Here is a 27,137-nt window from a genome sequence, read left to right as displayed (position 1 = left end):
AAGAGAGAAGGTGGAGAGAGAATTAGAGACAAGGTGGGGGAGAGAGAGAATTAGAGAGACAAGGTGGAGGAGAGAGAATTAGAGACAAGGTGGAGGAGAGAGAATTAGAGAGAAGGTGGAGGAGAGAGAGAACTAGAGAGGGTGGAGGAAGAGAATTAGAGAGACAAGGTGGAGGAGAGAGAATTAGAGAGAAGGTGGAGGAAAGAGAGAGAGAATTAGAGAGAAGGTGGAGGAGAGAGAGAATTAGAGAGAAGGTGGAGGAGAGAGAGAGAATTAGAGACAAGGTGGAGGGGAGAGAGAGAATTAGAGACAAGGTGGAGGAGAGAGAGAATTAGAGACACAGGAGAATTAGAGACAAGGTGGAGGAGAGAAAGAATTGAAGAGACAAGGGAGAGGACAGACCAACAGAGTAAGACTCGGTGGAAGGAATGAGACAACGGAATGAACCACAACACCCACTGACTGGTGATAGAAGAGAGAGAGGTGTTTGATACAGGGTTTAACCCAGACAGGCTGTTGGGGGGTTTAACCCAGACAGGATGTTTGATACAGGGTTTAAGAGACAAAGGATGGATACAGGGTTTGTTTAGACAGGGTGGATGGATACAGGGTTTAACCCTCCACCAGACAGGCTGTTTGATACAGGGTTTAACCCTCCACCAGACAGGATGGATACAGGGTTTAACCCAGACAGGATGTTTGATACAGGGTTTAACCCAGACAGGATGTTTGATACAGGGTTTAGAGACAGGCTGTTTGATACAGGGTTTAACCCTCCACCAGACAGGATGTTTGATACAGGGTTTAACCCAGACAGGATGTTTGATACATTTAACCCAGACAGGATGTTTGATAAGGGTTTAACCACACAGGCTGTTTGATGGGGTTTAACCCTCCACCAGACAGGCTGTTTGATACAGGGGTTTAACCCAGACAGGCTGTTTGATACAGGGTTTAACCCAGACAGGATGTTTGATACAGGGTTTAACCCTCCACCAGACAGGATGTTTGATACAGGGTTTAACCCAGACAGGCTGTTTGATACAGGAACCCAGACAGACAGGTGTTTGAGACAGGATGTTTGAGACAGGCTGTTTGATACAGGGTTTAACTCTCCCAGACAGGCCAGACAGGGTTTAACCAGACAGGATGTTTGATACAGGCTGTTTGACTCTGTTGTTTGATACAGGGTTTAACCCTCCACCAGACAGACTGTTGATAGGACAGGCTGTTTGATACAGGGTTTAACCCTCCACCAGACAGGATGTTTGATACAGGGTTTAACCCAGACAGGATGTTTGATACAGGGTTTAACCCTCCACCAGACAGGATGTTTGATACAGGGTTTAACCCAGACAGGATGTTTGATACAGGGTTTAACCCTCCAGACAGGTTTTGAACCCCCTCCACCAGACAGGCTGTTTGATACAGGGTTTAACCCAGACAGGATGTTTGATACAGGGTTTAACCCAGACAGGATGTTTGATACAGGGTTTAACCCAGACAGGCTGTTTGATACAGGGTTTAACCCTCCACCAGACAGGCTGTTTGATACAGGGTTTAACCCAGACAGGCTGTTTGATACAGGGTTTAACCCAGACAGGATGTTTGATACAGGGTTTAACCCTCCAGACAGGCTGTTTGATACAGGGTTTAACCCAGACAGGATGTTTGATACAGACAGGCTGTTTGATACAGGGTTTAACCCAGACAGGCTGTTTGATACAGGGTTTAACCCAGACAGGCTGTTTGATACAGGGTTTAACCCAGACAGGATGTTTGATACAGGGTTTAACCCCAGACAGGCTGTTTGATACAGGGTTTAACCCTCCACCAGACAGGCTGTTTGATACAGGGTTTAACCCAGACAGGCTGTTTGATACAGGGTTTAACCCAGACAGGATGTTTGATACAGGGTTTAACCCTCCAGGGTTTAACCAGACAGGCTGTTTGATACAGGGTTTAACCCAGACAGGCTGTTTGATACAGGGTTTAACCCAGACAGGATGTTTGATACAGGGTTTAACCCAGACAGGCTGTTTGATACAGGGTTTAACCCTCCACCAGACAGGCTGTTTGATACAGGGTTTAACCCAGACAGGATGTTTGATACAGGGTTTAACCCAGACAGGATGTTTGATACAGGGTTTAACCCAGACAGGATGTTTGATACAGGGTTTAACCCAGACAGGATGTTTGATACAGGGTTTAACCCAGACAGGATGTTTGATACAGGGTTTAACCCTCAGACAGGATGTTTGATACAGGGTTTAACCCAGACAGGCTGTTTGATACAGGGTTTAACCCTCCACCAGACAGGCTGTTTGATACAGGGTTTAACCCAGACAGTATGTTTGATACAGGGTTTAACCCTCCACCAGACAGGCTGTTTGATACAGGGTTTAACACTCCACCAGACAGGCTGTTTGATACAGGGTTTAACACTCCACCAGGCCATTCGTTCCTCCTACTCTAATCTTTTTGGATTATCATCATCTGAGACCAGAACGACAGGAGTCCCCTTCCCCTGCCTGCTATCATCTAGCACATTCTACAGGTAATGACTTTCTCTCCCTCTCTCTCTATCCATCTCCCTCTCTCAATCATATCTCTCTCTATCCACCTCTCAATCCATATCTCCCTCTCTCCCTCCACTCTATCCATATCTGCTCTCTCTATCCACCACTCTCTCTCTCTATCCATCTCCCTCTCTCCCTATCCATATCTCCCTCTCTCCCTCTATCTCTCTCTATCCATATCTCCCTCTCTCCATATCTCCCTCCTCTATCCATATCCCCTCTCTCTCTCTCTCTCTATCCATATCTCCCTCTCTCCTCTCCCTCTCTCTCTATCCATATCTCCCTCTCTCTATCCATATCCCCTCTCTCATCCATATCCTCTCTCTATCCATATCTCCCTCTATCCATATCTCTCTCTATCCATATATCCCTCTCTCCCTCTCTCTATCCATATCTCTCTCTATCCATATCTCTCTCTCCCGTCTCTCTCTCTATCCATATCTCCCTCTCTCCTCTCCATCCATCTCCCTCTATCCATATCTCCCTTCTATCCATATCTCCTCTCTCTCCTCTCCCTCCCATCCATATCTCCCTCTCTCCCTCTATTCATATCTCCCTCTATCCATATCTCCCTCTCTCCCTCTATCCATATATCCCTCTCTCTCTCTCTATCCATATCTCTCTCTATCCATCTCCTCTCTCTATCCATATCTCCCTCTCTCTATCCATATCTCCCTCTCTCCCCTCCCTCTCTCTATCCATATCTCCCTCTCTCTCTCTATCCATATCTCTCTCTCTATCCATATCTCCCTCTCTCTCTCTCTATCCATATCTCCCTCTATCCATATCTCTCTATCCATATCTCCCTCTCCCTCTCTCTATCCATATCTCCCTCTCTCTCCATATCTCCCTCTCTATCCATATCTCCCTCTCTCTCTCCCCCTCTATCCATATCTCCCTCTCCCTCTATCTATCTCCCTCTCTCTCTATCTATCTCCCTCTCTCTATCCATATCTCCCTCTCTCTATCCATATCTCCCTCTCTCCCATCTCCCCCTCCATCCATATCTCCCTCTCTATCCATATCCATATCTCCTCCCTCTATCTCTCCCTCTCTCTATCCATATCTCCCCCTCTCTATCCATATCTCTCTCTATCCATATCTCCCTATCTCTATCCATATCTCCCTCTCTATCCATATCTCCCTCTCTCTATCCATATCTCCCTCTCTCTCTCTCTCTCTGCCTCTCTCTATCCATATCTCCCTCTCTCTATCCATATCTCCCTCTCTCTATCCATATCTCCCTCTCCCCCCCCTCTCTATCCATATCTCCCTCTCTCCATATCCTCTCTCTATCCATATCTCTGCCTCTCCATATCTCTCCCTCTCTCTATCCATATCTCCCTCTCTCCCTCCTCTCTATTGATGGGATATATTCCTACAGTTTGACAGTCTTCATCATGTCATTATCTCTAAGGGGAAGCCACATGGTACTCAGCCACCCATCTGTGTGTGTTTGAGTATGTGTGTGCCTGTCTTCTCGTATCATTCACTTGTTCAGACCTCAGACAGATGTTGGTTGGAGTGTTATACTCTGTGTGTGTGTGTGTGTGTGTGTGTGTGTGTGTGTGTGTGTGTGTGTGTGTGTGTGTGTGTGTGTCCCTGTGTCTATCAACCATCAAATCTATCAGAAGGGCTCTTCTAACTCTGAAAGGATTAGGGTCAAAGATGGGAACATGTCGCCATGGTAACACAACATCTCCACGACGACAGAGTCCCAACGCTACTGGTTGTTGCCATTGTCCCAAGAGAATAATATCTTTTCAATTCATTCATTGAATTTCATTGATGTGAATATAATTGATTGAATTGAAAACCACTGAATTGAACCCAACCCTGGCTCAACATGGGCGGGTTAGACCATATTGGCAACAGTCTCATTGGCTGCTTACATTGAGAATTCATTCTCCACACTCATTCAAAGGTCACTCACTCTGTTATTGTTTTCGCCCCTCAATTAATGAAGAATAATATCAGGATGTCCCTAATGAGCACAGTGTGTTTAGGGACCTGAATTAATGAAGAATGAATGACAGTGTGTGTGTGAGTGTGTGTGTTTACGCCCCTGAATTAATGAAGAATGAATGACAGTGTGTGTGTGAGAGTGTGTGTGTTTACGCCCCTGATCTTAATGAAGAATGAATGACAGTGTGTGTGTGAGAGCGTGTGTTTACGCCCTGAATTAATGAAGAATGAATGACAGTGTGTGTGTGAGAGCGTGTGTTTACGCCCCTGAATTAATGAAGAATGAATGACAGTGTGTGTGAGAGCGTGTGTTTACGCCCCTGAATTAATGAAGAATGAATGACAGTGTGTGTGTGAGAGATGTGTTTACGTCCCTGAATTAATGAAGAATGAATGACAGTGTGTGTGTGAGAGTGTGTTTACGCCCCTGAATTAATGAAGAATGAATGACAGTGTGTGTGTATGATGTGTTTGCCCTGAATTAATGAAGAATGAATGACAGTGTGTGTGTGAGAGTGTGTGTTTACGCCCCTGAATTAATGAGGAATGAATGACAGTGTGTGTGTATGAGAGTGTGTTTACGTCTGAATTAATGAAGAATGAATGACAGTGTGTGTGTATGATGAGCGTGTGTTTAAGCCCTGAATTAATGAAGAATGAATGACAGTGTGTGTGTGTGAGTGTGTGTTTACGTCCCTGAATTAATGAAGAATGAATGACAGTGTGTGTGTGAGTGTGTTTACGCCCCTGAATTAATGAAGAATGAATGACAGTGTGTGTGTGAGAGCGTGTGTTTGCGCCCCTGAATTAATGAAGAATGAATGACAGTGTGTGTGTATGAGCGTGTGTTTACGCCCCTGAATTAATGAAGAATGAATGACAGTGTGTGTGTGAGAGTGTGTGTTTACGCCCTGATTAATGAAGAATGAATGACAGATGTGTGTGAGAGCGTAAGGGTTTAGGGATAAGAATTAATGAAGAATGAATGACAGTGAGGGAGAGAGGTGGTTTACGCCCTGAATTAGGGATGAAGAGGAGGAATGACAGTGTGAGGGTGAGAGTGTGATTTCGCCCCTGAATTAATGAAGAATGAATGAGGGATGAGTGTGTTTACGTCCCAATTAATGAAGAATGAATGATAGTGTGAGTGAGAGGAGTGTTTAGGCCCCTGGGATTAATGAAGAATGAATGACAGTGTGAGGTGAGAAAAAGGAGAGCGTGTGTTTACGCCCCTGAATTAATGAAGAATGAATGACAGTGTGTGGTGGGAGAGAGGAGGGATAAGGAGAATTAGGGATGAAGAATGAATGACAGTGTGTGTGGAGAACGTGGGTTTACGCCCCTGAATTAATGAAGAATGAATGACAGTGTGGGAGAGCGTGTGATTTAGGCCCCTGAATTAATGAAGAATGAATGACAGTGTGTGTGTGAGAGCGTGTGTTTACGAAGAGGAATTAATGAAGAATGAATGACAGTGTGTGTGTATGAGAGGGTGTGTTTACGCCCCTGAATTAATGAAGAATGAATGACAGTGTGGGAAGTGAGGATAAGACGAGGGATTGCAATTAATGAAGAATGAATGAGAGTGAGGTGTGAGAGGAGTATAATTGAATTAATGAAGAATGAATGACAGGAGTGTGTGAGAGGGAGGGAGTTAAGGGATAGGAGAATTAATGAAGGGAATGAATGACAGTGTGGAGTGAGAGCGTGTGTTTACGGGGAGAAGGAATTAATGAAGAATGAATGACAGGAGTGGGGGTGTGTGGAGAGAGTGGGAGAAGGACGGAGGGAGAATTAATGAAGGAGATGAATGACAGTGTGAGTGTGAGGAGAGGGAGTTTACGCCCCTGAATTAATGAAGAATGAATGACAGTGTGGGTAAGGAGAGGGAGGGGAGAAGAGGAGGAATAATGAAGGGAGGGATGAATGGAGAGGGTGAGAGGGAGAAGAGGAGGGTTTCGAGGAGGGGGATTAATGAAGGGAGGGATGAATGAGGAGGGATGAGAGAGAGGTGATTAGGAGAGGGAGGGGATGAAGAAGGGAGGACAGTGAGTGATAAGGAGAGGGAGGGATGTTTTAGCCCTGAGGGATAATGAAGGGAGGAATGAGGGAGGAGGGAGGGATAAGGAGAGGAGGGGACCCCTGAATTAATGAAGAATGAATGACAGTGTGGGTGAGAGGAGGGATGTGTTTACGAGAGGAATTAAGGAAGAATGAATGACAGTGTGGGAGAAGGAGGGTGGGGAGAAGCCCTGAATAAGGAAGAAGGGATGACAGTGAGTGGAGAGAGGAGGGATAAGGAGAGGGAGGGGAATTAATGAAGAATAATGACAGTGTGTGGGTGGAGGAGGGATAAGAGGGGGACAAGAGGAGGGATTAATGAAGAATGAATGACAGTGTGTTTTACGGAGAGGAATTAATGAAGAATGAATGACAGTGAGTGAGGGGAGAAGAGGGAGAATTAATGAAGAATGGGGAATGAGAGGAGGGATGTGTGTGAGAGAGTGTGATTAGGCCCCTGAATTAATGGAGGGATAGAATGAATGACAGTGTGAGGGTGAAGAGAGGAGGGATAACACCCCTGAATTAATGAAGAATGAATGAGGAGTGATAAGGAGAGAGAGTGTGGGATAAGCCCCTGAATTAATAAGGGGACGGAATAGAGGAGAGGGAGGGGAGAAGTTCATTATATACTGTGGGAGGATAAGACACAGATTTGAACAACCTGGAGGGAAATAAGGAGAGGAGGGAGAAGAGGAGGGATAAGGAGAGGGAGGGATAAGGAGAGGAGGGATAAGGAGGAGGGAAAGGAGAGGGAGGGGAGGAGGGATAAGGAGAGGGAGGGAGAGGGAGGAGAGGAGGGATAAGGAGAGGGAGGGAGAAAGAGGAGGGATAAGGAGAGGGAGGGACAAGGAGAGGGAGGGATAAGGAGAGGGAGGGGAGAAGAGGAGGGATAAGGAGAGGGAGGGATAAGGAGAGGAGGGATAAGGGAGGGATAAGGAGGGACAAGGAGAGGGAGGGATAAGGAGAGGGGAGGGAGAGGGAGAGAGGGATAAGGAGAGGGAGGGAGAAGGGAGGGATAAGGGAGGGAGGGAGGGAAGGAGAGGAGGGATAAGGAGAGGAGGGGAGAAGGAGAGGGAGGGAGAAGAGGAGGGAGGGATAAGGAGAGGGAGGGGGAGAAGAGGAGGGATAAGGAGAGGGAGGGAGGGAGAGGAGGAGAAGAGGAGAGGAGGGGAGGGAGAAGAGGAGGGATAAGGAGAGGGAGGGATAAGGAGAGGGAGGGATAAGGAGAGGAGAGGAGAGGGAGGGATAAGGAGAGGAGGAGGGGAGGGATAAGGAGAGGGAGGGATAAAGAGGGGGAGGGAGAGGGGGGGATAAGGAGAGAGGAGGGAGAAGAGGAGGGATAAGGAGAGGGAGGGATAAGAGGAGGGAGGCGAGGGGAGGTGGAGAGGGAGAAGGAGAGGAGGGATAAGGAGAGGGAGGGGAGGAGAGGGAGGAGAAGAGGAGGGATAAGGAGAGGGAGGGATAGGAGAGGGAGGGAGAGAGGAGGGGTAAGGAGAGGGAGGGAGAAGAGGGAGGAGGGATAAGGAGAGGGAGGGAGAAGAGGAGGGATAAGGAGAGGAGGGATAAGGAGAGGGAGGAGGAGAAGAGGAGGGATAAGGAGAGGGAGGGATAAGGAGGGAGGGATAAGGAGAAGGGAGGGTAGAGGGATAAGGAGGGGAGGGATAAGGAGGGGAGGGGAAGAGGAGGGGTAGGAGAGGGAGGGATAAGGAGAGGGAGGGAGAGAGGAGGGATAAGGAGAGGGGGGAGAAGGGAGGGATAAGGAGAGGGAGGGATAAGGAAGGGAGGAAGAGGAGGGATAAGGAGAGGGGAGGGGAGGAGGGATAAGGAGAGGAGGGATAAGGAGAGGGAGGGAGGGGAGGGATAAGGAGAGGGAGGGATAAGGAGGGAGGAGAGGGAGGGATAAGGAGAGGGAGGGAGGAGAGGGAGGAGAAGGAGGGATAAGGAGAGGGAGGGAGGGGAGGGATAAGGAGAGGGAAGGGAGAGGGAGAAGAGGAGGGATAAGGAGAGGAGGGATAAGGAGAGGAGGGGGAAGAGGAGGGATAAGGAGAGGAGGGAGGAGGAGGGATAAGGAGAGGGAGGGAGGAGAGGAGGGATAAGGAGAGGGAGGAGAGGGAGGGGGAGAAGAGGGAGGGATAAGGAGAGGAGGAGGGATAGGGAGGGAGAGGGAGGAGGGAGGAGAGGGAGGGATAAGGAGAGGGAGGGAGAAGAGGAGGGATAAGGAGGGGAGGGATAAGGAGGGAGGGGAGGGAGGGAGGGAGGGAGAAGGGAGGGATAAGGAGAGGGAGGGATAAGGAGGGAGGGATAAGGAGAGGAGAGGGAGAAGGAGGGATAAGGAGAGGGAGGGAGAAGGAGGGATAAGGAGAGGGAGGGAGAAGGGAGATAAGGAGAGGGAGGGAGAAGGGAGGGATAAGGAGAGGGAGGGAGGAGGGATAAGGAGAGGAGGGAGGGAGGAGGGAGGGGGAGGGAGGGAGGAGGGAGGGATAAGGAGAGGGAGGGATAAGGGAGAGAGGGAGGGAGGAGAGGAGGGATAAGGAGAGGATAAGGAGAGGGAGGGAGGGAGGGAGGGATAAGGAGAGGGAGGGAGAGAAGGAGGGATAAGGAGAGGGAGGGATAAGGAGGGAGGGATAAGGAGAGGAGGGAGGAGAGGGAGGATAAGGAGAGGAGGAGGGAGAAGAGATAGGAGAGGGAGAGGGGAGGGATAAGGAGAGGGAGGGAGAAGAGGAGGGATAAGGAGAGGGGGAGGAGAGGGAGAAGAGGAGAGGGAGGGATAAGGGAGGGAGAGGGATAAGGAGAGGGAGGGAGAAGAGGAGGGATAAGGAGAGGGAGGGAGGGAGGGAGTGAAGGAGAAGGAGGGATAAGGAGAGGGGAGGGGAGGATAACATTGGGGAGGAGAAGGGAGGGATAAGGAGAGGGGAGGGAGAAGGAGGGATAAGGAGAGGGAGGAGAGGAGGGATAAGGAGAGGGAGGGAGGAGAGGGATAAGGAGAGGGAGGGAGGAGGGATAAGGAGAGGGGAGGGAGGAGAGGGAGGGAGATAAGGAGGGAGGAGAGGAGGGATAAGGAGAGGGAGGGAGAAGGAGGATAAGGAGAGGGGGAGGGAGGGAAGGAAACACCTACAACACATCAGAGGAGGGATAAGGAGAGGAAGGGAGGAGGAGGGATAAGGAGAGGGAGGGAGGAGGAGGGAGGGAAACAGGAGGGAGGGAGAGAGGGAGGGATAAGGAGAAGAGGGAAGAGAGGAGAGAAGAGGAAGGGAGGAGTGAAGGAGGGGATTTCCCTGAACAGAACACCCTGCCTGCCTGCCTGCCTCCTCTCCCTCTCTCTGCCTGCCTGCTCTCTGTCTCTCTGCCTGCCTGTCTCTCCCTGCCTGTCTCTCTGCCTGCCTGTCTCTCTGCCTGCCTGTCTCTCTGCCTGCCTGTCTCTCTGCCTGCCTGTCTCCCTCCATCCTTATTTGAAGCCCAGTCAGCAATAGGAAGTATTGATGCAAGCTAATCCTGTAGTGTAGCCACTTACTGACGGTGACGTCTTCCACGTTTCAATGCAGAGAGAAAAATAACATGAGGAGAGAGGAGAGGGAGAAACACAGAAAGGAGTAGCAGACCTACCCTGGAAGGTCCTCTGTAGAGACATCGTAGCTGGTCCCAGGACTGACTCTGCTGGGGGTCCAACGTGGTCTCAGCAAACACCTACAACACATCAGCATGGATCAGCCACAACACAACACATCAGCAGGGATCAGCCACAACACAACACATCAGCATGGATCAGCCACAACACAACACATCAGCATGGATCAGCCACAACACAACACATCAGCATGGATCAGCCACAACACAACACATCAGCATGGATCAGCCACAACACAACACATCAGCAGGGATCAGCCACAACACAACACATCAGCAGGGATCAGCTACAACACAACACATCAGCAGGGATCAGCCACAACACAACACATCAGCATGGATCAGCCACAACACAACACATCAGCATGGATCAGCCACAACACAACACAACAACATGGATCAGCCACAACACAACACAACAACATGGATCAGCCACAACACAACAGTATCCTTATCTCATCTCTAGGACACTATCCACGTCTCTAGGACACTATCCACATCTCTAGGACAATATCCACATCTCTAGGACACTATCCATGTCTCTCATCTCTAGGACATTATCCTCATCTCTAGGACACTATCCTCATCTCTAGGACACTATCCTTATCTCTCATCTCTAGGACACTATCCTCATCTCTAGGACACTATCCACATCTCTAGGACACTATCCATCATCTCTAGGACACTATCCTCATCTCTCTCTCTAGGACACTATCCACATCTCTCAGGACACTATCCTCTCCATCATCTCTAGGACACTATCCTCATCAGGACACTATCTCAGGACACTCCACATCTAGGACACTATCCTCATCTCTAGGACACTATCCACATCTCTAGGACACTATCCTCATCTCTAGGACACTATCCACATCTCTCATCTCTCTCCAGGACACTATCCACATCTCTAGGACACTATCCACATCTCTAGGACACTATCCCATCTCCAGTCTCTCATCTCTAGGACACTATCCCCATCTCTCTCTCTTGGACACTATCCACATCTCTCAGGACACTATCCACATCTCTAGGACACTATCCACATCTCTAGGACACTATCCCATCTCTAGGACACTATCCATCTCTCAGGACACTATCCCATCTCTCATCCTTGTCATCTCTAGGACACTATCCACATCTCTAGGACACTATCCACATCTCTAGGACACTATCCACATCTCTAGGACACTATCCTCATCTCTAGGACACTATCCCCATCTCTCATCTCTAGGACACTATCCCCTCTCTCATCTCTAGGACACTATCCCATCTCTCATCTCTTCTCCAGGACACTATCCATCATCTCTCATCTCTAGGACACTATCCACATCTCTCAGGACACTATCCATCATCTCTAGGACACTATCCACATCTCTAGGACACTATCCTCATCTCTAGGACACTATCCCCTCCAGGACACTATCCATCTCTAGGACACTATCCCCATCTCTCATCTCTTGGACACTATCCACATCTCTCATCTCTAGGACACTATCCATCCACATCTCTAGGACACTATCCACATCTCTAGGACACTATCCAGGACATCTCTAGGACACTATCCACATCTCTAGGACACTATCCTCATCTCTAGGACACTATCCACATCTCATCTCTAGGACACTATCCCCATCTCTAGGACACTATCCACATCTCTAGGACACTATCCACATCTCTAGGACACTATCCTCATCTCTAGGACACTATCCACATCTCTCATCTCTAGGACACTATCCCCGTCTCTCATCTCTCTAGGACACTATCCCCATCTCTAGGACACTATCTCTCTCCAGGACACTATCCACATCTCTAGGACACTATCCACATCTCTAGGACACTATCCACATCTCTAGGACACTATCCACATATCCTCTCTCCAGGACTATCCTCATCTCCAGGACACTATCCACATCTCCAGGACACTATCCCCATCTCTAGGACACTACCCACATCTCTCATCTCTAGGACACTATCCACATCTCTCATCTCTAGGACACTACCCACATCTCTCATCTCTAGGACACTATCCACATCTCTAGGACTCTATCCACATCTCTAGGACACTATCCACATCTCTAGGACACTATCCACATCTCTAGGACACTCCTCATCTCTAGGACACTATCCACATCTCTCATCTCTAGGACACTATCCCCATCTCTAGGACACTATCCACATCTCTAGGACACTATCCACATCTCTCCAGGACACTATCCTCATCTCTAGGACACTATCCACATCTCTCATCTCTAGGACACTATCCCATCTCTAGGACACTATCCCCATCCACATCTAGGACACTATCCCCATCTCTAGGACACTATCCCCATCTCTAGGACACTATCCCCATCTCTAGGACATCTCTCTAGGACACTATCCCATCTCTAGGACACTATCCCCATCTCTAGGACACTATCCACATCTCTAGGACACTATCCACATCTCTAGGACACTCCCACATCTCTAGGACACTATCCACATCTCTAGGACACTATCCACATCTCTAGGACACTATCCACATCTCTAGGACACTATCCCATCTCTAGGACACTATCCACATCTCTAGGACACTATCCTCATCTCTCTAGGACACCCCATCTCTCATCTCCATCTCTAGGACACTATCCACATCTCTAGGACACCATCCACATCCATCTCTAGGACACTATCCACATCTCTCATCTCTCTCCAGGACACTAGGACACTATCCACATCTCCAGGACACTATCCACATCTCTAGGACACTATCCACACTCTATCCACATCTCTAGGACACTATCCCCATCTCTAGGACACTACCCACATCTCTCATCTCTAGGACACTATCCCCATCTCTCATCTCTTGGACACTATCCACATCTCTCATCTCTAGGACACTATCCCCATCTCTAGGACACTATCCACATCTCTAGGACACTATCCACATCTCTAGGACACTATCCACATCTCTAGGACACTATCCACATCTCCAGGACACCATCCACATCCACATCTCCAGGACACTATCCACATCTCCAGGACACCATCCACATCCACATCTCCAGGACACTATCCCCATCTCTAGGACACTATCCACATCTCCAGGACACCATCCACATCTCCAGGACACCATCCACATCTCTCATCTCCAGGACACCATCCACATCTCTCATCTCCAGGACACCATCCACATCTCCAGGACACCATCCACATCTCCAGGACACCATCCACATCTCCAGGACACTATCCACATCTCTCATCTCCAGGACACCATCCACATCTCCAGGACACCATCCACATCTCCAGGACACCATCCACATCTCTCATCTCCAGGACACCATCCACATCTCTAGGACACCATCCACATCTCTAGGACACCATCCACATCTCCAGGACACCATCCCCATCTCTCATCTCCAGGACACCATCTCTCATCTCCAGGACACTATCCACAACTCCAGGACACTATCCACATCTCTAGGACACTATCCTCATCTCCAGGACACCATCCACATCTCCAGGACACTATCCACATCTCTCATCTCCAGGACACCATCCACATCTCTCATCTCCAGGACACCATCCACATCTCCAGGACACCATCCACATCTCCAGGACACCATCCACATCTCCAGGACACTATCCTCATCTCCAGGACACTATCCCCATCTCCAGGACACTATCCCCATCTCCAGGACACTATCCACATCTCCAGGACACTATCCACATCTCTCATCTCCAGGACACTATCCACATCTCCAGGACACTATCCACATCTCTCATCTCCAGGACACTATCCCCATCTCCAGGACACTATCCCCATCTCCAGGACACTATCCCCATCTCCAGGACACCATCCACATCTCCAGGACACTATCCACGTCTCTAGGACACTATCCACATCTCTAGGACAATATCCCCATCTCTAGGACACTATCCATGTCTCTCATCTCTAGGACATTATCCTCATCTCTAGGACACTATCCACATCTCTAGGACAATATCCCCATCTCTAGGACACTATCCATGTCTCTCATCTCTAGGACATTATCCTCATCTCTAGGACACTATCCTCATCTCTAGGACAATATCCCCATCTCTAGGACACCATCCACATCTCTCATCTCCAGGACACCATCCACATCTCCAGGACACCATCTCTCATCTCCAGGACACTATCCACATCTCCAGGACACCATCCACATCTCCAGGACACCATCTCTCATCTCCAGGACACCATCTCTCATCTCCAGGACACCATCTCTCATCTCCAGGACACCATCTCTCATCTCCAGGACACCATCTCTCATCTCCAGGACACCATCTCTCATCTCCAGGACACCATCCACATCTCCAGGACACTATCCACAACTCCAGGACACCATCTCTCATCTCCAGGACACTATCCACATCTCCAGGACACCATCCACATCTATAGGACACTATAGTAGCTCCAAAGACCTCCACTGTTGACAGGCTTCAATTACCAGAAAAAGAACAGAATAAAACAATCATTGTTTCCACGGCCCTCTGGTGATTGGGATCTTTTTAATAACTGTAAAATGCCAGCGCCTGAGGAGAAACCCATCAAACGTGACCTGCATGAAGATTGGCTGAACGGCAACGAGGAACAAGAGAAAGATAATCTGTTTTGAAAAGTCAGAGTTATTTAAGATAAATGCAGGGTAGAAGTGACATTTACAACATTGACTGGAGGCTAAACAGGTGTGTGTGTTGTCTGATTGGTGAGATGACATTTTCAAACGCTGACAGAGAGAGATAGAGAGATGTGAGGGATTCTGGGACAAAGCAAAGCAATGATAGTGTGATGGATCAGAACGTGTTAATTCCCATTGATTTTGTCTACATCTTGTTGTGTTACAGCCTGAATTCAAAACGGATTACATTGATTTGTTTTCTCTCGTCCATCTACACACAATACCCCATGAATTATTTATTTATTTTAAATACAGAAATCTCATTTATGTAAGTGTTCACACCTGGGTCAATACTTTGTGAAAGCATCTTTGGGGGCGATTGAGTCGTCTTGGGGATGTCTGGGTCAAGTCATCTTGGGGATGTCTGGATCAGCTTTGAGTCGTCTTGGGGAAGTCTGGGTCAGCTTTGAGTCGTCTTGGGGATGTCTGGGTCAGCTTTGAGTCGTCTTGGGGAAGTCTGGGTCAGCTCTGGGTCAGCTTTGAGTCGTCTTGGGGAAGTCTGGGTCAGCTTTGAGCGTCTTGGGGATGTCTGTCAGCTTTGAGTCATCTTGGGGATGTCTGGGTCAGCTTTGAGTCGTCTTGGGGAAGTCTGGGTCAGCTTTGAGTCGTCTTGGGGATGTCTGGGTCAGCTTTGAGTCGTCTTGGGGAAGTCTGGGTCAGCTTTGAGTCGTCTTGGGGATGTCTGGGTCAGCTTTGAGTCATCTTGGGGATGTCTGGGTCAGCTTTGAGTCATCTTGGAGATGTCTGGATCAGCTTTGCCTTGCAGATCTGGATCAGCTTCTTCCTTGCAGATTTTCTCAAGCTTTGTTAAGTTAAATGGGGAGTGCCGAGAACAGCAATCTTGAAGTCTTTCCACAGATTTTCAATGGGATTCAAGTCTGGGCTTCTGCTGGGCCACTCAAGGACTTTCATATTCTAGTTCTGAAGCTATTCCAGCGTTGCTTTGGCTGTATGCTTGGGGTCATTGTCCTGTTGGAACGTAAATCTTCACCCCAGTCTAAGGTTGTTTGCACTCTGAAGCAGGTTCTCATCAAGGATGTGCCTGTATTTGTTCCCCTCTTTCCGTACCAGTCTCCCAGTCCCTGCTGCTGAAAAGCATCCCTATTGCATGATGCTGCCACCACCATGCTTCACGGTAGGGATGGTGTTAGACGGGTGATGAGCTGTGCCTGGTTTTCTCCAGACATAGCGCTCTGCATTCAGGCCAGAGTTCAATTACAGTCTGATCAGACCACAGGATATTTTGCCTTGTGCTCCGTCTTTCACAGGACTTGTTTTGCAAACACCAGGTGTGATGTCAAGCCCAGATTGGTGAAGTTCTGTAGAGACTGGTTCTCCCAACTCAGCCATTGGGTTTTTGGTCAACTCCTGACCAAGGTCCTTCTTGCCCGGTTGCTCAGTTTGGTCGGATGGCCAGCTCTTGGCAGAGTCTGGTTAGTTCCATATTTGTTCAATTTCCCAATAATGGAGACCACTGTGCACTTGGAAACTTTCAACACTCTACAAATTGTTTTATACCCTTCCACAGATACACTATATGAACAAAAGTATGTGGACACCTGCTCATCAAACATTTCATTCCAAAATCATGTGCATTAATATGGAGTTGGTACCCCCCTTTGCTGCTATAAAAGCCTCCACTCCTCTGGGAAGGCGTTCTACTAGATGTTGGAACACTGCTGCTATAAAAGCCTCCACTCCTCTGGGAAGGCTTTCTACTAGATGTTGGAACACTGCTGCTATAAAAGCCTCCACTCCTCTGGGAAGGCTTTCTACTAGATGTTGGAACACTGCTGCTATAAAGCCTCCACTCCTCTGGGAAGGCTTTCTACTAGATGTTGGAACACTGCTGCTATAAAAGCCTCCACTCCTCTGGGAAGGCTTTCTACTAGATGTTGGAACACTGCTGCTATAAAAGCCTCCACTCCTCTGGAAGGCTTTCCACTAGATGTTGGAACACTGGCTATAAAAGACTCCACTCCTCTGGGAAGGCTTTCTACTAGATGTTGGAACACTGCTGCTATAAAAGCCTCCACTCCTCTGGGAAGGCTTTCACTAGATGTTGGAACACTGCTGCTATAAAAGCCTCCACTCCTCTGGGAAGGCTTTCTACTAGATGTTGGAACACTGCTGCTATAAAAGCCTCACTCCTCTGGGAAGGCTTTCTACTAGATGTTGGAACACTGCTGCTATAAAACCTCCACTCCTCTGGGAAGGCTTTCTACTAGATGTTGGAACACTGCTGCTCCTCCACTCCTCTGGGAAGGCTTTCTACTAGATGTTGGAACACTGCTGCTATAAAAGCCTCCACTCCTCTGGGAAGGCTTTCTACTAGATGTTGGAACACTGCTGCTATAAAAGCCTCCACTCCTCTGGGAAGGCTTTCTACTAGATGTTGGAACACTGCTGCTATAAAAGCCTCCACTCCTCTGGGAAGGCTTTCTACTAGATGTTGGAACACTGCTGCTATAAAAGCCTCCACTCCTCTGGGAAGGCTTTCTACTACTGCTGCTATAAAAAGCCTCCACTCCTCTGGGAAGGCTTTCTACTAGATGTTGGAACACTGCTGCTATAAAAGCCTCCACTCCTCTGGGAAAGGCTTTCTACTAGATGTTGGAACACTGCTGCTATAAAAGCCTCCACTCCTCTGGGAAGGCTTTCTACTAGATGTTGGAACACTGCTGCTATAAAAGCCTCCACTCCTCTGGGAAGGCTTTCTACTAGATGTTGGAACACTGCTGCTATAAAAGCCTCCACTCCTCTGGGAAGGCTTTCTACTAGATGTTGGAACACTGCTGCTATAAAAGCCTCCACTCCTCTGGGAAGGCTTTCTACTAGATGTTGGAACACTGCTGCTATAAAAGCCTCCACTCCTCTGGGAAGGCTTTCTACTAGATGTTGGAACACTGCTGCTATAAAAGCCTCCACTCCTCTGGGAAGGCTTTCTACTAGATGTTGGAACACTGCTGCTATAAAAGCCTCCACTCCTCTGGGAAGGCTTTCTACTAGATGTTGGAACACTGCTGCTATAAAAGCCTCCACTCCTCTGGGAAGGCTTTCTACTAGATGTTGGAACATGTTGCCTCCACCCAGCTCTGAACACTGCTGCTATAAAAGCCTCCACTCCTCTGGGAAGGCTTTCTACTAGATGTTGGAACACTGCTATAAAAGCTACTCCTCTGGGAAGGCTTTCTACTAGATGTTGGAACACTGCTGCTATAAAAGCCTCCACTCTGGGAACACTGGCTTTCTACTAGATGTTGGAACACTCTGCTATAAAAGCCTCCACTCCTCTGGGAAGGCTTTCTACTAGATGTTGGAACACTGCTGCTATAAAAGCCTCCACTCCTCTGGGAAGGCTTTCTACTAGATGTTGGAACACTGCTGCTATAAAAGCCTCCACTCCTCTGGGAAGGCTTTCTACTAGATGTTGGAACACTGCTGCTATAAAAGCCTCCACTCCTCTGGGAAGGCTTTCTACTAGATGTTGGAACACTGCTGCTATAAAAGCCTCCACTCCTCTGGGAAGGCTTTCTACTAGATGTTGGAACACTGCTGCTATAAAAGCCTCCACTCCTCTGGGAAGGCTTTCTACTAGATGTTGGAACACTGCTGCTATAAAAGCCTCCACTCCTCTGGGAAGGCTTTCTACTAGATGTTGGAACACTGCTGCTATAAAAGCCTCCACTCCTCTGGGAAGGCTTTCTACTAGATGTTGGAACACTGCTGCTATAAAAGCCTCCACTCCTCTGGGAAGGCTTTCCACTAGATGTTGGAACACTGCTGCTATAAAAGCCTCCACTCCTCTGGGAAGGCTTTCCACTAGATGTTGGAACACTGCTGCTATAAAAGCCTCCACTCCTCTGGGAAGGCTTTCTACTAGATGTTGGAACACTGCTGCTATAAAAGCCTCCACTCCTCTGGGAAGGCTTTCTACTAGATGTCGGAACACTGCTGCTATAAAAGCCTCCACTCCTCTGGGAAGGCTTTCCACTAGATGTTGGAACACTGCTGCTATAAAAGCCTCCACTCCTCTGGGAAGGCTTTCTACTAGATGTTGGAACACTGGATAAAAGCCTCCACTCCTCTGGGAAGGCTTTCTACTAGATGTTGGAACACTGCTGCTATAAAAGCCTCCACTCCTCTGGGAAGGCTTTCTACTAGATGTTGGAACACTGCTGCTATAAAAGCCTCCACTCCTCTGGGAAGGCTTTCTACTAGATGTTGGAACACGGAACACTGCTGCTATAACAGCCTCCACTCCTCTGGGAAGGCTTTCTACTAGATGTCGGAACACTGCTGAGGAGGACTTGCTTCCATTCAGCCACAGGATTATCATTTAAGCTCGGGGTTGAGGTCAGGGCTCTGTGCTGGCCAGTCATGTTCTTCCACACCGAGCGCGACAAACCATTTCTATATGGACCTTGCGTTGTGCACAGGGCCACAGAAATCCATTTCATGAAGCTCCCGACGAACAGTTCTTGTGCTGATTTTGCTTCCAGAGGCAGTTTGGAACTCGGGAGACAGTGTTGCAACCGTGGACAGACGATTTTTAGGCACAACGTGCTTCAGCTTGTGTGGCCTACCATTTCGCAGCTGAACGGTTGTTGCTCCTAGACATTTCCACTTCACAATAACAGCACTTACAGTTGACCGGGACAGCTCTAGGTGGGGAGAAATTTGACGAACTGACTTGTTGGAAAGGTGGCATCCTATGACGGTGCAACGTTGAAAGTCACTGAGCTCTTCAGTGAGTCCATTTTCTACTGCCAAGATTGCATGGCTGTATGGAGATTGTATACAACTGTCAGCAACAGGTGTGGCTGAACTGGCCAAATCCCCTCATTTGAAGGGGTGTCCACATACTGCTGTCTATATAGTGTATCTGATCCATCACAGTTCTATCCGTGAGATCGAGGGACAGTTTCTCCAGTTCCTCTGACTTCATGGTATAGTTCCTGCTCTGACATGCACTGTCAACTGTGGGACCTTATATAGAGACAGGTGTGTTTCTTTCTAAATCATGTCCAAACAATTGTATTGGTCACAGGTGGACTCCAATCGAGGATGATCAAAGATCCACCTGAGCTCAATTTGGAGTGTCCTAACAAAGGGTCTGAACACTGATATGTAAATGAGATATTTCTGTATTGCATTCTCAACAAATGAGCTAAAATGTCAATGTCATCCATTTTGAATTCAGGCTGTATCTACATCATGTGGAATAAGTCACGGGGTGTGAAAACATTCTGAAGGCGCTGGACTTCTCTGTGGTTGGGTGTGTTAATACTCTATTTTCTTTTGTATGTCATAGTTATAGTGAATGAGTGTGTGTAGGCTTGTTTGTGTATGGTGTGTGTGTGGTGTGTGTATGGTGTGTGTGTGTGGTGTGTGTGGTGTGTGTATGGTGTGTGTGTGTGGTGTGTGTGTATATGTGTGTGTGTGTGTGTGTGTGTGTGTGTATGTGTGGTGTGTGTGTGTGTGTGTGTATGGTGTGTGTGTGGTGTGTGTGTGAGGTTAGGGTCTTGCTGTGGTGGTAGCTTGATTAAAATGAGTCATGGTGGATTAACAGGTTATAACAGACAGCCTGCTGGACGTCATAGTAACAACCAGGCACCACAGACAGCCTGCTGGACGTCATAGTAACAACCAGGCACCACAGACAGCCTGCTGGACGTCATAGTAACAACCAGGCACCACAGACAGCCTGCTGGACGTCATAGTAACAACCAGGCACCACAGACAGCCTGCTGGACGTCATAGTAACAACCAGGCACCACAGACAGCCTGCTGGATGTCATAGTAACAACCAGGCACCACAGACAGCCTGCTGGACGTCACTACCAGGCACCACAGACAGGCTGCTGGACGTCATAGTAACAACCAGGCACCACAGACAGCCTGCTGGACGTCATAGTAACAACCAGGCACCACAGACAGCCTGCTGGACGTCATAGTAACAACCAGGCACCACAGACAGCCTGCTGGACGTCATAGTAACAACCAGGCACCACAGACAGGCTGCTGGACGTCATAGTAACAACCCGGCACCACAGACAGGCTGCTGGACGTCATAGTAACAACCCGGCACCACAGACAGCCTGCGTCCCAAATGGATACTCCAGATTACCTATAGAGTGCAGTATGTTTGTAGTGCACTACGTAGGGAACATGGTTGATTTGGGACACAGACAGAGTCAATAACATCCAGCTATCTAGTGTCACATAACAGTCATCTTCACAAGGCAACCACAGTCTGGACAACAGAGAGAAAATAACTAGCAGATAAACAGTGAGAGAATTCAAGTGAGAGAGGAAGCATAGGAGAGGGAGAGAGACAAGTGATTGAGTGTTTCCAGAACCTTCATTAAACTCAGCCGCTCAGAGAGAGAGAGAGTGTGTTTCCAGAACCTTCATTAAACTCAGCCGCTCAGAGAGAGAGAGATGGAGTGTGTTTCCAGAAACTTCATTAAACTCAGCCGCTCAGAGAGAGAGAGAGAGAGAGTGTTTCCAGAACCTTCATTAAACTCAGCTGCTCAGAGAGAGAGAGAGAGTGTGTTTCTAGAACCTTCATTAAACTCAGCCGCTCAGAGAGAGAGAGAGATAGAGTGTGTTTCCAGAACCTTCATTAAACTCAGCCGCTCAGTGATTGGATATTTATTTACTAGACAACTAATTTGAATAAACCAATTACACGCCATTCAGATGGCAGAATGGTCTGCTACAGTCAGACACATAGCTAGCTGGAGAAAACACCAACAAAACTAATCACTGTTCTTTATTTTCTCCTGGGGGTGGGGGGGGGGCTGTTGATATAGACTAAGTAGGTGGAAGACAGAAATAGAGTATGAGAGAGAGACTAAGAGAAAGAGCAGGAGGGGAAGAGAGAGAGAGAGAGAGAGAGACTAAGAGAAAGAGCAGGAGGGGAAGAGAGAGAGAGGGAGAGAGAGAGAGAGACTAAGAGAAAGAGCAGGAGGGGAATAGAGAGAGAGAGAGAAAGACTAAGAAAGAGCAGGAGGGGAAGAGAGAGAGAAAGACTAAGAGAAAGAGCAGGAGGGGAAGAGAGAGAGAGAGAGAGACTAAGAGAAAGAGCAGGAGGGGAAGAGAGAGAGAGAGAGAAAGACTAAGAAAGAGCAGGAGGGGAAGAGAGAGAGAGAGAAAGACTAAGAGAAAGAGCAGGAGGGGAAGAGAGAGAGAGAGAGAGAGACAGAGAGAGAGACTAAGAGAGACTAAGAGAGAGCAGGAGGGGAAAGAGAGACTAAGAGAAAGAGCAGGAGGGGAAGAGAGAGACTAAGACTAAGAGAAAGAGCAGGAGGGGAAGAGAGAGAGAGAGAGAGAGACTAAGAGAAAGAGCAGGAGGGGAAGAGAGGAGAGAGAGAGAGAGACTAAGAGAAAGAGCAGGAGGGGAAGAGAGAGAGACTAAGAGAAAGAGCAGGAGGGGAAGAGAGAGAGAGAGAGAGAGACTAAGAGAAAGAGCAGGAGGGGAAGAGAGAGAGAGAGAGAGAGACTAAGAGAAAGAGCAGGAGGGGAAGAGAGAGAGAGAGAGACTAAGAGAAAGTGCAGGAGGGGAAGAGAGAGAGACAGAGAGAGACTAAGAGAAAGAGCAGGAGGGGAAGAGAGAAAGGAGAGAGTAAGCGAGAGAGGGAGAGAAAGACCAGAGATTTTTGTATTGTTTATTTCACTTTTGTTTATTATCTACTTCACTTGCTAAAGGCAATGTAAACATGTTTCCCATGACAATAAAACCCTTAAATTGAATTTGAATTGAGAAAAACAGACAGAGAGAGAGAGAGAGACAGAGAGAGAGAGAGTGTAAGACAGACAGATGGCCTGGCTGGATGCTACCTATGAGAGGTTACCCACAACAGTCCTTACCTTTTTCCCATCTTCCCCTGCTTCCCTGGACATCACTTTGGTCTAAAACAACAAGAGAGGTGACCATCAGAAAACAGAATTAAGTGACAGACAGATGGAGAGAGGAAGAGAGCTCTGTGTGTCGCTTCTCTAAAGGTTATCTAGCAGGACATTTGTCTAGTTGTGTGTTGCTTCTCTAAAGGTTATCTATCAGGACAGTTGTCTAGTTGTGTGTTGCTTCTCTAAAGGTTATCTAGCAGGACAGTTGTCTAGTTGTGTGTTGCTTCTCTAAAGGTTATCTATCAGGACAGTTGTCTAGTTGTGTGTTGCTTCTCTAAAGGTTATCTAGCAGGACAGTTGTCTAGTTGTGTGTTGCTTCTCTAAAGGTTATCGAGCAGGACAGTTGTCTAATAGTCGCTAAAGGTTATCTAGCAGGACAGTTGTCTGGTTGTGTGTCGCTTCTCTAAAGGTAATCTAGCAGGACAGTTGTCCAGTTGTGTGTCGCTTCTCTAAAGGTTACAGTTGAAGTGGGAAGTTTACATACACTTAGGTTGGAGTCATTAAAACTCGTTTTTCAACCACTCCACAAATTTCTTATTAACAAACTATAGTTTTGGCAAGTCAGTTAGGACATCTACTTTGTTCATGACACAAGTCTTTTTTTCAACAATTGTTTACAGACATATTATTTCACTTATAATTCACTGTATCACAATTCCAGTGGGTCAGAAGTTTACATACACTAAGTTGACTGTGCCTTTAAATAGCTTGGAAAATTCCAGAAAACAATGTCATGGCTTTAGAAGCTTCTGATAGGCTAATTGACAACATTTGAGTCAATTGGAGGTGCACCTGTGGATGTATTTCAAGGCCTACCTTCAAACTCAGTGCCTCTTTGCTTGACATCATAGGAAAATCAAAAAAATCAGCCAAGACCTCAGAAAAAAAGTTGTGGACCTCCACAAGTCTGGTTCATCCTTGGGAGCAATTTCCAAACGCCTGAAGGTACTACATTCATCTGTACAAACAATAGTACGCAAGTCTAAACACCATGGGACCACGCAGCCGTCATACCGCTCAGGAGATGAACGTACTTTGTTGCAAAAAGTGCAAATCAATCCCAGAACAACAGCAAAGGACCTTGTGAAGATGCTGGAGGAAACAGGTACAAAAGTATATATATCCACAGTAAAACGAGTCCTATATCGACATAACCTGAAAGGCCGCTCAGCATGGAAGAATCCACTGCTCCAAAACCACCATAAAAATGCCAACTACGGTTTGCCACTGCACATGGGGACAAAGATCGTACTTTTTGGAGAAATGTTCACTGGTCTGATGAAACAAAAATAGAACTGTTTGGCCATAATGACCATTGTTATGTTGGGAGGAAAAGGGGAGGCTTGCAAGCCGAAGAACACCATCCCAACCGTGAAGCACGGGGTGGCAGCATCATGTTGTGGGGGTGCTTTGCTGCCGCAGGGACTGGTGCCCTTCACAACATGGATGGCGTCATGAGGGAGAAAAATTGTGTGGATATATTGAAGCAACATCTCAAGACATCAGTTAGGAAGTTAAAGCTTGGTCGCAAATGGGTCTTCCAAATGGACAATGACCCCAAGCATACTCCCAAAGTTGTGGAAAAATGGCTTAAGGACAACAAAGTCAAGGTATTGGAGTGGCCATCACAAAGCCCTGACCTCAATCCCATAGACAATTTGTTGGCAGAACCGAAAGGAGGCCTACAAACCTGACTCAGTTACACCAGCTCTGTCAGAAGGAAGGGCCAACATTCACCCAATTTATTGTGGGAAGCTTGTGGAAGGCAACCTGAAGCGTTTGACCCAAGTTAAACAATTTAACTTTTTATGGCTGCAGTGGCAGTATTGAGTAGCTTGGATGAAAAGGTGTCCATTGTAAACGGGCAGCTCCTCAGTTGCTAATATATGCATATTATTATTAGTATTGAGAGAAAACACTCTAAAGTTTCCAAAACTGTCAAAATATTGTCTGAGTATAACAGAACTGATATTGCAGGCGAAACCCTGAGGAAAATCAAAACAGGAAGTGGCTTCTATTTTTAAATCTCCATGTTCCATAGCCTCCCTTTGCTGGATTTAAAGGGATATGAACCAGATTCCTTTTAATATCTCTTTTCAGGTGTCCAGTCTTCAGACATAGTTTCAGGCTTTTATTTTGAAAAATGAGCCAGAACGATAACATGGCGTCAAGTGGTCACATGTTTTGCTCACGAACAGAATTTGGACAGCCATTGTTTTCCCTCTCCTACTGTGAAAGACATTTGCGGTTGATATATTATCAATTATATATTTTAAAAACAACCTGAGGATTGATTATAAAAAACGTTTGACATGTTTCTGTGGACATTATGGAAACTATATGGAATTTTCGTCTGCGTTGTCGTGACCGCTCTTTCCTGTGGATTTCTGAACATAACTCGACAAACAAACAGAGGTATTTTGGATCTAAAAATAATCTTTATGGAACATTTTGTTGTGTAACTGGGAGTCTCATGAGTGAAAACATCCGAAGGTCATCAAAGGTAAACGATTAATTTGATTGCTTTTCTGATTTTCGTGACCGAGCTACCTAATGCTAAGTGTACTTAATGGTTTATCGTGCGATCGATAAACTTACACAAATGCTTGATTTGCTTTTGCCGTAAAGCATAATTTCAAAATCTGACACGACAGGTGAATTAACAAAAGGCTAAACTGTGTTTTCATGAATATAAATATTTATAGTAATATTGATTGAATGTAGCGCTATGCTATTCAGCGGTTGTTGATGACACTTATCCCGATATTGGGATTGCAGCCATAACAAGTTAAAGGCAATGCTACCAAATACTAATTGAGTGTATGTAAATTTGAGTTTACCAACATTGGGTTTGTTTTAATTCTTTTGTGGCTCTGTGTAATCTGAGGGAAATATGTGTCTCTAATATGGTCAAGTTGGGCAGGAGGTTAGGAAGTGCAGCTACCCACCTCATTTTGTGGGCAGTGAGTACATAGCCTGTCTCTCCGCTCTCATGACCAGCTACTATAAAATAACACACAACCAACCAACCAACCCCATGAACAGGTCTGAGGTCATATTCTGTGTGATGTCACTGACTGACCTGGGCGAGGAGGTGCCGCCCTCCCGGTTTCCGTGGTGACCCTGTCCGCCCCTCCCTCTCTGTGAGGAGATACACTTGTAGCAGCTCCAGACCTGCAGCAACCTGGCCCGCGTGGCCACTCCCCTTCCGCTGCAGACACTGGCAGTGGTACAGGTGGCCGCAGCTACACACACAGACACAGACACACACACACACAACATTCATCATATCATTGTAGAAACAGATCTGACACCATCCATCCTCTATCAGAACATTGTACTGGTGTTAACAACATCTGACACCATCATATCATTGTACTGTAAACAGCTCTGACACCATCTCCTCTACCAGAACATTGTACTGTAAACAGATCTGACACCATTCATCCTCTACCAGAACATTGTACTGTAAACAGATCTGACACCATCCATCCTCTATCAGAACATTGTACTGTAAACAGATCTGACACCATCCATCCTCTACCAGAACATTGTACTGTAAACAGATCTGACACCATCCATCCTCTATCAGAACATTGTACTGTAAACAGATCTGACACCATCCATCCTCTACCAGAACATTGTACTGTAAACAGATCTGACACCATCCATCCTCTAACAGAACATAAAGAGAACTGACACCATCCATCCTCTACCAGAACACGACAGTCAGAAGCCGTGGTAGAGAACACACGTGGATGTGAGTGTCGCGGTGATGACCTGAATATGATGATGTCATCTGGGCTGTCCTGACGTCTCCTGTACTGCTGCAGGCAGATGTCACAGTGGTCCTGCCGGGGGTGGAGCCCCCTGCTGACCGCTGCTCGCAGGTGAGACAGGGACCAGTGGAGGTCGTGGTTCAACAGACTGGTGGTTGTCTCCAGTAACGTCTGGGGGAGGGGAGAGAACCATTTGATTTATTGTATACTGGTCCCAGATCAGTTTGTGGATAAATGTTTGACAGAGAACGGATGGATTTACTGTTCTCTTCCCCTGGAAATTATTTCTCACAGAATCAAACATTCACAGAATCTCAGTCATCCTCTCTAGTCTCTCATGTTAAATAGTACTGTACAACCCACCAGTCATCCTCTCTAGTCTCTCAGCATGTTAAATAGTACTGTACAACCCACCAGTCATCTTCTCTAGTCTCTCATGTTAAATAGTACTGTACAACCCACCAGTCATCCTCTCTAGTCTCTCATGTTAAATAGTACTGTACAACCCACCAGTC

The 27,137-nt window shown here is 47.3% G+C and overlaps 1 protein-coding gene across 1 annotated transcript in view; it reads right to left on the bottom strand.

Annotated features, from left to right (window-relative positions):
- The window catches only part of LOC135533477 (vacuolar protein sorting-associated protein 8 homolog), a 39,734-nt gene extending 16,877 nt beyond the window's left edge, over positions 1-22,857 (bottom strand). Inside the window, exons 1-2 of the mRNA XM_064960778.1 lie at positions 22,805-22,857; positions 10,212-10,292 (exon numbers count right to left, since the gene is read on the bottom strand). Of these exons, the coding sequence (XP_064816850.1) occupies positions 10,212-10,292; positions 22,805-22,837 (114 nt within the window). The 5' untranslated portion in view covers positions 22,838-22,857. The remainder of the gene's footprint in view (positions 1-10,211; positions 10,293-22,804) is intronic.
- Between the last annotated feature and the right edge of the window lie 4,280 nt (positions 22,858-27,137).

This window comes from Oncorhynchus masou, unplaced genomic scaffold (genome assembly GCF_036934945.1).
Source record: "Oncorhynchus masou masou isolate Uvic2021 unplaced genomic scaffold, UVic_Omas_1.1 unplaced_scaffold_2397, whole genome shotgun sequence".
Lineage (NCBI taxonomy): Eukaryota > Metazoa > Chordata > Actinopteri > Salmoniformes > Salmonidae > Oncorhynchus > Oncorhynchus masou.
The sequence above is the reverse complement of the archived record's forward strand: the minus strand, read 5'-3'. Positions and strand labels throughout refer to the sequence as shown.